The sequence below is a fragment of the Equus caballus genome, chromosome X, assembly GCF_041296265.1.
Source record: "Equus caballus isolate H_3958 breed thoroughbred chromosome X, TB-T2T, whole genome shotgun sequence".
NCBI lineage: Eukaryota > Metazoa > Chordata > Mammalia > Perissodactyla > Equidae > Equus > Equus caballus.
The window spans coordinates 24798736-24812120 of record NC_091715.1 but is presented as its reverse complement, the minus strand read 5'-3'; the positions used below and the strand labels follow the sequence as shown (position 1 = coordinate 24812120).

General features: G+C 38.7%; 1 protein-coding gene and 1 pseudogene across 15 annotated transcripts in view; both read left to right on the top strand.

The window, feature by feature from the left end:
- TAB3 (TGF-beta activated kinase 1 (MAP3K7) binding protein 3) overlaps positions 1-6317 on the top strand; it is a 68539-nt gene extending 62222 nt beyond the window's left edge. For 7 of the 15 annotated variants that reach the window (XM_070257246.1, XM_070257249.1, XM_005614055.4 and 4 more), the window contains one exon: positions 2161-6317. In XM_070257246.1, coding sequence (XP_070113347.1) covers positions 2161-2309 — 149 coding nt within the window. In that variant the 3' untranslated portion in view covers positions 2310-6317. The remainder of the gene's footprint in view (positions 1-2160) is intronic. The other 8 variants (XM_070257243.1, XM_070257245.1, XM_001488600.7 and 5 more) reach the window with 2 other exon arrangements.
- On the top strand, positions 2657-11461 carry LOC106781338 (myoneurin pseudogene; annotated as a pseudogene).
- The last annotated feature ends 1924 nt before the right edge of the window (positions 11462-13385 follow it).

The following is a 13385-nucleotide window of genomic DNA, read 5'->3' as shown; positions in this document are numbered from 1 at the left end:
TGGAGAAAGGCACTGGCTTAAATCTACATAACAAACCTGACCCTTATTTACTGTGCTTTGCCTGTTAACCTCCCTTAACTGGCTCCTTCACCCCAACATCTTTCTTTTGTCTTTAGCTGAAGATGGTATTTAAGGTGATAGCTTGGGCCATCTGGGGGAGTTACTCAGTTTTCCTGGGTCTCTCCCGCGTATATGTGAGGTAGACGTGTTAATAAACTTTGTTTTTCTGTTATTAATCTGTCTTTTTACTACAGGGAGGGTCTCAGCCAAGAATTCAGAAAGGTAGAGGGAAAAATTTTTCCTCCCCTACAGTATTAAACAGTCAAGAGAATCCCTAGGTATCCTGGATTAGTTAGGTTCAAAGAGGTTTATCAGTTATGTGTGTAGTTTGGAAAAAAGAGGAGTGTGAAAAACCTTTTCGTATTAAACATTTGCATTGCCACAATCTAAAATTGAAGGCTGTTTGGAGTTAGCATAGACGGACAGAATGTAACCATTTAGTAGTTTAATATCTTAAGTTTTCCACCCTGTGATAAATACTTCATAACATAAAAAGTCGCCTGTCCTAGAAAAGTATTAAAGTGAGTTTTTAGAGCCTGTCTATTAAAAACCAACAGCAGTAAGATAAGGTTTTTTTTAAGTGTTCGGTTTTCGGAGCATTTTGTTCTTTTAAAGGGTAAAGACTACTATATGAGAAAGGATCTTTTCTGGAAATGGCACACAGAACATTTTTTCTGTAACAGAAAGCTTTAACAATATACATTTTATTCTTCCACGAGACAAAAAAGAAAACTGTTTTAAAAATCTGCATCTTTTTGGAGTTATGAGCCAAAAGATACAAGGTGGGTGATAAGGGCAGTTAAAAGCGTCAGTTGAGGCTGGAGAAACAAGTTCATCTCCTTTTTCTAGTCCTAGGAATAGGCTGAAGAACCCAGGAGTTTTTGGTTCTGTTATAAGGCCCAGATCACCTTCCTGGTTGAGCCCGAGCCGCCTTCTGCCTCCGTAAAGGTTCAGGGTCTAGAACTCACTTCTCTTTACCTCCTGGGAATGTTCACGCCAGCCATTTGGCATGAAAGACAAATTGATAAACCACAAGTCAGCTTATTAGTTTCCAGTGGAAGATGTGCTTAAGCCCCAATGGTAACTGCTGAAAGCGTCCCCAGATCTCAGTGCCTTTTGTCCCCTGCTTAGGAGGGCTGCTTACCTTAGATCGTAATCTCGTGTACAGTTCACAGTGAGCGTTTCCAGTGTTTTCACACGTATGTTTTCTGGCCTCCTGACCTTGCTCCAGATTCCAGGGCGAATTCCATCTGGAGGTCTTTAGCCTTTTAGTCACTGACCTCACCTTCAGTAGGGACTGTTCCTATAAGAGGATTTACTGATTAACCTAGAAGCAAAGAGCCTTTTTGAGCACAAGGCCAGAGAGAATGAGGACCTAGGAGGCATGTGAGATAAGTTTCAGGTTTTTAACATAAAATCCCAAGAACCAACATAAGGTTGCCAGGTATAGACATTTTTTAAAACTAAGATCTGAAGGACATTTTAATGCCAGAAAGGTAGGAAAGAATCTGAGAATAAAAGACCTTTTATTTTGAATTAATTTAGCTTTGTGAGAAACTAACTGTAGAGTCGTTATCTTTTTACCATTCTGGGAAAAACTTTGTTATGAAATGTCAGTGCCATTTATGAACCAGTATTATTAAAGCCATGCATATTGTGGAGCTGAAGATCTCCTGGGAGAAGGCCCACATTTAATATCGTACAGCTAGTACTATGCAGGGAAGACGCGGCAGGCTGAAGTTGTCAAGGACGACCCAGGCAGAATGTAACGTTTCTCATTTTTTTCGTTTGGCTGGAATGTAGCATAACTATCCACTATCTACGGATACTGAACTAGGAAAGTAATCTATGCTAGACTTGTATCTATCTTCTTAGAGCGAAAAAGAAAATTGTTCAGAACAAAGTAGAATACATATCATGAACTTCCTGTTTGGTTCTGCATTTCGAGTAGCTGTGTGTACTCATTGGCTTTCACATTAGGTAAGGCAGGAAACGACCTCCGGGGCTTTTTTTGGATAGTTTTTCATTTCAGTTTGGATTATACTTGGAAGAAATTCAGTCTATTTTCTCTCTCTCTCTTTTAATCCTAACTTCCCTCAGAGCATCTAACTGGCTCCAAACAGAGTCCTCGAACACAACCCCGAGATGAAGACTATGAAGGGGCCCCATGGAATTGTGACAGTTGCACCTTTCTGAACCACCCAGCACTAAATCGCTGTGAGCAGTGTGAGATGCCACGGTACACTTGAATTCAGAAGAGTCTGCACCAGGTTGAGAGTGAAGCTTTGAGCACCCATTAGAAGAAAAGAAAACCCCGGGAATCTGTTCAGCCTTTTCATTTCAGCTTCCGTGGTGGGGGGAGGAGGAACACTGTAGCTGCTTGTGCTCACTACAGGAGAAATGGGGAGGGTTTTTTTCCCTTTCTTAACTCACTGCAGAGTGAGAGATAGAAAAGGGTACTTGAAACTGGGAAAGGAGTCACTCCTGAAAGAACGTACACAGAGAAGCCTAGAGCTCTTCTGTGGAATCCCAATTGTTAAAGTTACTGCTGAGCGACCCTTATTTTATAAACTAGAACTCTGAATCACAGTGTGGCATGTTACAGTTGATGCAGACAAACTGTGAATTCCCAGAGCAGACTTACCTGGTCACAGCTCTCTGGAAAGCCAAGGCTCCCCGTGCTTCTTCCCGTTGCTTCCTGCTGAAGAGGAGGACAGGAAAAAGCACCCAGGATGGGGGTAGGGTTTTTTTGGGCAAAATTATAAGGCTATCTGTAATTGCTGCTTTTTTCGGGGGTAATCTCAAACACACAAACAAGATGTTTTACAATGTGATTTGTAGCAGTCAGGAATTAGGCATATGGTGCCCTTTGTTTGAGAGTACAATCAGAGGTGATAAGATCCCTTTTGCTTGTACAATGATTCATCAAGCTGTATCAACACTGGTAACTAAGACCTAATTACACCACATAATAGATAGATTTTTTAAGTTACTGCATGCTTTTATTAGGCCATTGGTTTTAAAAATAACAAACAAGTCCTTACAAAGTATGATTTTATGAAGGACCTTCTCGTAAAACTGCGCTTTGCCAATAGCACAGTGAATGTATGCCAAATATAAATCTATTCCAAAATCCATTTGGAAATCTTGATCTCAGCTGTGGTTCTATAAGAAATATTTGCAGTCCATAGGGCCTTTTTTTTCCCTCTTTCCAATTTGTGATAAATTCATGATGTTTACAGCACAGATAATACTTTGTGCCATAATCCTAACTTAGCTGAAAGAAAAATGTTATCTGTTCAATAAAGATTTATTTGCATGTATGTTAATAAACCAGCGTGAGGGAAATTGCACTTGGCCAATATCATAAAAGTTGCACACTGCATTATTTGGGGAGGAAGAGAAGGCTAGTCAAGAAATATGATTAAAAGAAAGGTGATGACAAAGGACTTTGAAAAAACTTAACAAACTGTATTCAGAGATAATATTGAGTTCATTCAGGTAGTTCAGGTGATAATAAAGCACTCCTTATTTATGAAACCAGAACTTTAGGGTGTGAATAACTGAAGAGATATAAAATCATATGACTCAATGGGTGCACCACTGGAAAATTATCAATAAGACATTTAATTAAGGTCTCTACCATGATTGAATTTCCTTCTTAGCTCAGAATTGGATTTTGGAATCTTGCCCTTATTTGGGTGAATACAGACAGCAACAAAATTGGTATATTTTCTAATCCTAAAAGATTTCACCTGATAGAACCTTAGGAATAGCCACTCTCCCACACCAGGTGCCCCCAGTGTGCACACACGCACTCTTAAAGCTGTCCTTGTGTTCTAATTTAGCAGTCATCTCTGGCAGACCTGGAAAAACAAGCTGCACTTAATAGCAAAATGAAACCAAAGGCATAATAACTCATCAGTTTTCCATCAAAATTATAATTTCACACTCTAACTACAACTTTGAAGACGTTTTTTCCTATGTGGAAAATTCTCTAAAAAATATCCACTTGTCTCACAGTAAACGTGGCTATGTAATTACACTGATAAAACATCTCTCCTACAACAACTGTGGCAAAACTGTGAAAATCATGGTGAGAAAGCAGATGGGCTTAAAAGCATTAACCTGAAAACAGCATTCTTTAACAGCTTTTGTAACACTGGTGCCTGTCAGTCTCCCCTAACAGCTGTCAGTCCCGCTGTTCTTTCATATGCCAGTGCCTGTGCCTTTGTATGGTTTCATATCTCTTTAGTGATGGTCAACCCTACTGGTAGTAAGTAACCATTTAGGGGAATAATATATATACTGCTTGGTGTTCTAGCTAAAGGTTTACCAGTATTCTTAGTGATATGCTGAAGTGGCAGCAATTAACTTGGCAGTTGTCAGTTGAGAATGAAAGTAGCATGTATGAAAACAACCTGATGCTTTATTAAAACCATGTAGATGACTTTAAAACTATTGCATGACCATCCGTCCAGGTTACTGAGCTGTTATCATACAGTAGATGCATGGTTCCAGTCCTTTGGTGATATATCTAGTAAATCATTGTTTTCACCTGCCAGGAAAATGAGAAACCAGTCTGTTTGAAAGGTGTAGAGGGTGGGATATGAGACATCAGAGACTGATTTTAAGGAAGTTTTGTTATGTGTTCATTTCTGGTTGTGCACAAGTTTCATACGCCAACATAGGCTATGTTCAGTTTTTAAAATAAGCAAACTTATTTGACAGTGATAAATTTGGTATATTTAACTGTGTCCCATATATAGACTACTACTTGCCTGTGACCAGTTTGAATAAGAATTCAGTCACCTTTCAAGGTGCCTTTTCAGCAGGATCTCGCGGTCAGCCTGCTGTGACAGGCCATCGGCGTTTCAGTGGTAGGACATGCAGCGGCTGGCGCCCGCCTGCCAAGACGCCTGTGCTCTTTGGATCAGTTGTTGTACATCTTGTTTCGAGTAAAAAGTTGTTTTCTTCAAATACGACTAGTTTGATGTATCTGGTAACACATAGACCTGACTCTACATTTTACGTCATTTCGCTGTTTTGGAAACTGGGTTTTTAGAAAGCACATTTGCCGTTTTGTTAAAGTACATTGCCCCTTAAATTTTGGAGTAGGTCTTAAATGTTTAAAGTGCTAATAGAGGAGCCAGAAACTTTCTGAACATTGTAAAATGTTTCGAATTGATAGTGACCTTGTTTGGGAGAGTGTGGAGGCAGGGGGTTTTAAAGAAACAAAAGAAATGCATTGTTAAAAAAAAAAAAAAAAGGGTAGTTTTAGAGCAGATTTAATGATGGTGGGGAAAGTGTTGTTAATTTGTTTGTTTATTTCCCTGAAAGAAATGGGAAGTGTGACGAGCAGTTTAATAATTTTTAAGGAGCTGGTCTCAATTTAGTACTTTTTAATTATTAAAAGAAATAAATGTTTCCTTATATCTTGTCATTGCTTTTCCCAGTTATCTAGGGTTCATATCCAACTTTCTGTGGAAACTCAATTTTATATCGTATTTTGAAAGGTAATTGTAATGTCTTTGACAGTATATAAACAAAAGCAAGAATATAAGGCATAAAAAATGATGTATCCTGGAATGTGACGATGTCCCTTTATAGTTAAAGTTGATTTATTTTAATATTGTAATTATTGTTCAGACTTTGAATGAGTCCATGTTACAGTGTGTCTGTATATCTGTAGAGAAAGAAAAATGACAATTGAAATATTACTTTAAAAAATCAGAATAAATTGGGCACTGTCTGTGTTGCACCACTACTGTATCTGTTTGAAAGAATTAACAGTATTTTCTTATTGTAAAAGTTAATTCTGATGACGTTTTCACATTCACCAGACATGCATTTTTTTTTCTGTATTATTTGCATCCCCAAATATTTAATACGAGTAGATTTTGCATGGCTTGGGCATTCAGAGATTAATAGAATGATGACTGAATTTTAGTTTCTAAAGCCATGAAATATTGCTTTGAGACTGAACAATTCTGATTCTTATTTATAATGACACCCAATGTCCATGTTTCTCTACTGTAAAAGAATTGATCAGTTTCTTCATTAAAACAGCAAGAACTTATTAAATCTTGTAAATACCAGTCTCTTTCAGATTTCTGTGTATGCTGTGAATCAAATTATTTTGAGGTGAAATTGTACAAAGCATTTTAAAGGCTATGCATGCATCGTACCTCCAAACAGTACATATTCGGAAAGTCAGATTCCTGCAAAATAAATTAATAAACTAAAAGCAAACACTACATTCTGCATCTTTTCTGTGTAGTTAGAGATGATTTATAGTATCAAACCAGCCCTAGTTCCAACATTCATATTTCTGGACTGAAATATGCTGTCTCAGAAACCTAATCTTTCTGCTCCTCTCTTAGAACGTGTAGTAATGTTAGATTTGGGATATTTAGTGTATGTTAATTCAAAAATTGGGCAAAAGTATATTTAAACAAATTTTATATAAAGGTGGAATATGTTAGGAACTTAGATTTTTCATTCCACTTCAGTATGTTACTTACAAAAGAATGAGTAATTTTCTTTTTTATCTTTATATCATTTGTAGCTAGTTTTTCAGAGACAATCGCAGAGGTCCTGACCCTCATCTTGGTCTGTAGCCAACCTTCCCAACTTCTGCGCTGAAATCACCACAGGTGAATTATAGTCATAGGCTTTTCAGTGATTAAGCAAAGTCAAAATCATTTCCACTGCATTTTGTTAGTACAGTCGTGTACCGCCCAAGGACGCTTCAGTCAGCCACGGACCTCAGAGGATGGTGGTCCCGTGAGGTTAGTACCATGTGGCCCAGGTGTGTAGTAGGCTATTCCATCTAGGTTTGTGTCAGTACACTCTATGATGTTCGCACAACAGCAGAGTTGCCTGATGACACATTTCTCAGAACACATCCCCATCACTAAGCGATGCATGACTGCATATGAAAGTCTGCAAACATACACAAGTACAGAAGAATTAAAAATGCTCCCCCGCTGTCTCATTACCCAGCTTCCAAAATTATCCATGTATAAGCAATCTTACCACATCCATATTCTCATCCACTCCCTGATTATTTTGAAACAAATCCCAGACATCATAGCAATTCATCTATAAACTTTTTTAACATAAGCACCATATGACACCTTACAAGATAATTTAATACCAATATTTAGTGTTAAATTTACCAAGGAATCTGAAACTTTAAAAAAAAAAAATCTAAAATTAGGGTCCAACTGGAATGCTTGAAATTGATTGTTATGTCTCTTACATCTTGAATCTGTAAATATAGTTTCCCTTCCTCTCTACCTCTCTCTATGGGAAATCGTAAGGAAGCTTTCCCTCATCAATTATTTGGTGACCCTCCACCACCTTTGACAGTAAAGTAATGCACAGGAAGAGCATCAAAGATAACTTGAAAAATAGTCTGTGAAGTATTTTTCTTACTCCCCTCCTCCCCTTGTCATTTCCCACATCCTGGGTTGTCCCTTTTAAACAACTGATTCATTTTGAACTAGAAAATTACTTCAAATCTGTTTGGTTACAATAGTGATTCCTTATGGTGCTCATTTTGCTAGAGAGGCACCGTGAGAATTACAGTGTCTATCTGCAGTTCCGCTGTTCAGAAAATGATTTCTCTGTAAGTATTGACCAGCGCTGTGTTCCACACAGAAGTGCGGGGCACTGGTAAGTGTGGGACACCCAGTGTTTGTCTCCTGCCTGCATTCCTCCAAAGACTTCCTGACTTTGGCCTCGGCCTTTTCCTAGGTCATTCCCAGGTGATGTTTCATGATGGAGGCTTCAGAGGTTTTAGTAGAGTATATGCGGGTGAGACTTTGGCTTGCCAGTTTCAGATTCTCAGAGCGCTCCAATCATCTCGCTTGTCCCCCTCTTCGAACGGTGGTGGGTGTGCTCCTGTACATGCTTTCATGACATTCCGGTGCTAAGAAATCCATAGTGTGGGAAAAGTCAGGTGATGGAGCCCAGAGTCCTGGAGTTTTGCATTGTGGTTGGGAAGAAAATGCTAGTTACTATATTCTGTGTTACTTTGCTTCCTTTTGACTTATTTGTACATTTATTCTCTTGGGGACTGAGGCTGTTTGAAGGTAGTTGTACTCCCTGGATGAAGAAGTGCGAATATTTATAACCATTTCTAAATCCCGTCTCCCAATTCTGATTTCTTTTAAATCACTAAGAATAGTCTGTTTTGGGTGTACATGATTCAAAAAAAGATAATCATTTGAAAGGCATTTGGGGTTGAGGGGAGGAGAAAATTGGGTTAGATTGAAATAGCTTGCATTCCCTATACACTTTGACAGTGAACCAAATGGTCACACATGGTGGGGGACTCCTATTTCAAGATTACAGTTTGAGTTTCTCTTCCCAAATTCCACTGAAGTAATTACTGAAAACATTTTTAAGAGTTGGAGAACAGGAAAGGGTGTTCTCGGAGTAGGAAATGTGCAGATGGGGACGTATCGCGGGCTGTAGCAAACAGCGTCAGCCAGCCCACAATTCCAGCTGCCAGTGAAGGTCAACCTGCAAAGCAGGTCCATGGGACTCCCCAGCAGAGCCCACGAAGACCCCAAACTGAGCAGCAGGCAGATGGAAGAATCTGCGTGCTGGCCAGGAAGCACAAGAGGCGGCCACATTCACTGTCTGTCTCTTGCGCCACGGTTCAATAAATAAGGAAGGCACTTAAGGGGAGTGGTTGGCCACGTAGATAAGAGGCGTAACTGCAAGCTGCCACAAAGAACATGGAGGAAAAAACTTGGCTTAGCTTTGGGTTCCAGGGAGCAATTTGTTTTTTCTTTTTGGTAAAATGTCTTCTTATGGAGAGTTAGTAGGCAAAGGTACAATGAATCCTCTTGTAGCATCTTCCTCCTCAACAGCCATCAATTCAGGGCCAAACCTGTATCCATCTCCAAGTATTGCCCCCCCCCCCCGCTCATCATTCGGAAACAAATTCAAGACTTCATTTCATTTCATCCATGTTTTTTTCAGCATGTGTATTTAAAAGATAAGGATTCTTTTGAAAAACAGGAATAATACCATCACCCCTAAAAATAAATAATTGCCTAATGTTATCAAATATCCAGTCAGTGTTCAAACGATGTTTTCCCATAAATACAATGAGTAGCTTAAAAAAAAATAGTTCATTGGAATTGGGAGTCAGACAAGATTGATTCTATTGTGATTGGTTGATGTGTTTTTTAAGATTCCTTTATAACTTTTGCCTCCAACCTTTTTTTCTTGACACTTAATTGTTGAAGAAACTAAGTTGTTTGTCCTGTCGAGTTTCCAGGGAGCAGTTTTCAAGCCCACGATAAATACCTAAAGCAGCGCCCCCTGGTGCTCGCTTGTTGACTGGCTAAAAACAAACGCTTAGCAAAGCAGTGAACTTCCCTGTCTTTCCTCTCTACTCTGTAATCAAGTAATTTCTAACCGAGAAAAATAAAGCTACAGGAAAAAAGTAGAAAACTATGCTTTCTTTTTCATTAAGGATTAAAAGATTTGAGCGGTGTGACCCACATAATCTTTTTAAAAAATCCCTTAAAAATCAGTGAATGTATGGAAAGATTTAGCATTCTGAAAGGACCTCATTCTACAGAATCGGCGCAAAAGAGAAAACTTTAATTTCTCATTTTAATTCCAAACAAAATTTACAGCAATGTTCTATCTCTCAAAAAGGATCAGTCAGATCAGAAACGGTTGCTTTCAAATGAAAACTACCTTTTAGGAAATTCTAAACTACACAGGTAGTGAAACTGCAGAAAACTGAGCCCATAAGAGAAATTATTCTAGAATTCAGAGGAAAGGCATAAAGAGGTGAAGAGCTAACACGTAAAAAGAGTGAATTCTAGATCCAGAAAATGCAACAAGGAATACCAGAAGGAAGGAACACAGCAGACAGGGGAGAAGCAACAAATAAAGAAAAAAGAAACATTGGAGGGGGAGGGTTTAAAAAATAGTACCTACAAAGATAAACTATAAGCAAAGCTGCCATCAGAATTCTCCTAAATCTTTCTGTACAACTCGAACACAACTCTGATTGTGACATGCAAAACAGACATCATAATAGTGAATATTATAATCACCTCGGTTAAATCTCCATAATGAAATTTTGTATCTCACATGAACTCAATATTCTTTCACAAGTCCACCAAACATTTGCAAACAAAGAAAAAAACAAATCAAGAAAACCTCAATTTGTAGAACAATTCTACAGGCCATATTTTTCTGATTGTAAGACATTAAATCTAAAAATTACTGAAACAAATCAAGCCACCTGGAAGAAAACTTAAAAACTCTCCTAAATAACTCGATTGAAAACTAGAATTAAAAATAAAGTCAGATTTGGTTCAGGCAAATCCTCAATAAGGGGCTGTAGCAAAGGCATTATCTCAAACTAAAGAGAAGCCTTTCAATTCCCAGAAAACAGGGCAGAATAAAAGAGTGCAGTATGTCAGCGACGTTTTAGAGAAGGCGTCTGTTGAATTATTTCTAGATCCAAATAAATTGTCCACACCTGTCTCAGAACAAGTTGCTCAAAGAAATGATAATTCAGATCTTGAGTTGACGAAATACATTTCCAGCACAAGATGTCTTTGTGCAAATTCCAACAGTGAAAGCGAAATGTGGAAAATCACAGCTCAGCTATCCACTGAGAGAACACGCTGCGTCTGATGTGGCCGGAGTCAAGAATCCTTACAGCTGCAGAGCTGCAGGGAAGAGCTGGAGGAGAGGTACTTCAAGGCCAAGCTGATGTGTGACGCGCATGGAAAAGGGTTTTTAGAAGCCAGCACCTTGAGAAGGTATGTGAGTACACATAAAGGAGTCACACACTAGGCCTGCCACATATATGGAAAGATACCCAGTGTAACCAGCTGAAAATTCAGAGAAGTCATTCAGGCGAGAAGCCGTACAAATGTGAACTTGGTGACAGAGGCTTTGCTCACAAATGCCAGCTCCTCATCCATAGCTGCATGCGTTGTGGTGAGGAAAAACCCTATAAACGTGATGTATGTGATTTACAATTTACAGTTTCTAGTAAACTGAAGATTCACGGAAGGATCCACAGTGGAGAGAAGCTGCTATGCCTATGACAGGAGCAGACGAAGATTCGCCCAGGCCAGCACACTGACCTGTCACATTCACAGGCGTACCAGAGGAAGGCCTTGCGTGTGTCAAACACGCGAGAAGCCATTTGCTGTCTCTAGGTCTCCTATCAGGCGTGCTCGGAACATACAAGGGAAAGCCACACAGCGGTTTTCTGTGGGAAAACTTTAGCTCAACAAAAACGTTTGATCTCATTGAGAAAGGCCACTTATGTAGAAAATTGTTACAAAGCTATTAAAAATGAAAAGCATAAAATGAAAGTCCATTCTGGAACAGACACACCTCTCAATTCCAGTGCTTTGAGAGAACAAGATTCCCTACAGAAACGTCCTGTGTCAGAAAGCCGGGATTTGAAGCTTCCTGAAATGACTTTACCACTAACTAGATCTCCCATTTAGGACTGGTCATCAGTCTCCTCCGTCAGATGCTTTGCTGTGGTGAGCGGGGGAGTAGAGTTGAGTTGTTGTTGTTGTTGTTGTTGTTGGAACTGACTTCGCGAGGACTGCGGAATTGCTCAAATGTCTCTGTTAGTAAACTTAAGTATCTGGTAACTTTCCTTCACCGACGTAAAAGCACCTGATGCTGCATCTTAACTGTGCAATGATCGTTTTGATTTTTGGCTTTCAAGTCTACATAGCACCTAGCTTTTTTTTTCTTTATTCAATTTTTTTTTTTTGAGGGAATAAAATTTGCCTACATTGAAATGCAACAATCTTAAGTGTAGAGTTCAATTTTTTTTATGATCTTTTTTTTTTTTTTACTGAAGTCACGTTGGTTTATAACATCATATAGATTTCAGGTGGACATCATTGTATTTCGGCTTCTGTACACACTGTATCATGTTCACTACCAATAGTCTAGTTGCCATCCGTCACTGTACACGTGTGCCCCTTTACCCCTTTTGCCCTACCCCTACCCCCCTTCCCCTCTGGTAACCACTAACAAACAAATAGGACTGCATCAAACTAAAAAGCTTCTGCACAGCAAAGGAAACCAGCAACAAAACGAAAAGTCAACCTAACAAGAGAAGAGATTTGCAAATCATATATCTGATAAGGGGTTAATATCCAAAATATATAAAGAACTCATAGAACTTAACAACAACAACAAAAAACAACCCGGTCAAAAAAATGGGCAGAGGATCTGAACAGACATTTTTCCAAAGAAGATATACACATGGCCAACAGACACATGAAAAGATGTTTCAACACCACTAATTATTAGGGAAATGCAAACCAAAACCGCAATGAGAGAGCACCTTACACCCAGAATGGCTATTGTTAAAGATAAGAAGTAACAAGCGTTGGAGAGGATGTGGAGAGAAAGGAACCCTGGTGCACAGCAGGTGGGAATGCAAACTGGTGCAGCCACTATGGAAAACAGTATGGAGATTCCTCAAAAAATTAAAAATAGAAATACCATATGATCCAGCTATTCTACTTCTGTATATTTGTTCAAAGAACATGAAAATGCTACTTTGAAAAGATATGCACCCCTCTGTTCATTGCAGCATTACTCACAATGGCCAGGACTTGGAAGCAACCTAAGGGCCCGTCGATGGATGAATGGATAAAGATGTGATATATGTACACAATGGGATATTAATCAGTTACAAAAAGATGAAATCTTGCCATTTACACACAGCTTTCTGAGGAATGAATTGCTATGGCAGTACTTTAAAATTGTTTTTAATTTATTTATTTACATTTTTATTTTTGAATTTTTAAAATTTTTAATTAATTTTCTTTTCAAGCTGCCTTTATTCCATTTTTATTTTGTAATTTAGAATTGCCCTTCATTTATTTAGGTAGAATCTGCGTTATAATCCATCCCCCCAACATATAATCTATTAATATGATTTACTTTTCATGTGAGATTTTTGTTATTCATTTTTCCTCAAAATTTAAGCAAAATTTATTATAATATCAGCCCAAGAGTTTTGCTGTTTATATGGTTCATAGACCAATAAATAAACTATGGGGAAGAAAATGGAATTTCAGATTTCTGAGCAAGATTTTTGTGCTGTTTTTCTCTTGACATATTCAATTGGAAGTAACTTTTCTAAGGAAGTATGAAAGAAAAGCTTCTCATTAAAACTAGAAAACTGTAGGGGCCGGCCCCATGGCCCAGTGGTTAAATTCATGCGCTCTGCTTTGGTGGCCCAGGGTTTTGCCAGTTCGGATCCTGAGCGCGGACATGGCACGGCTCATCAA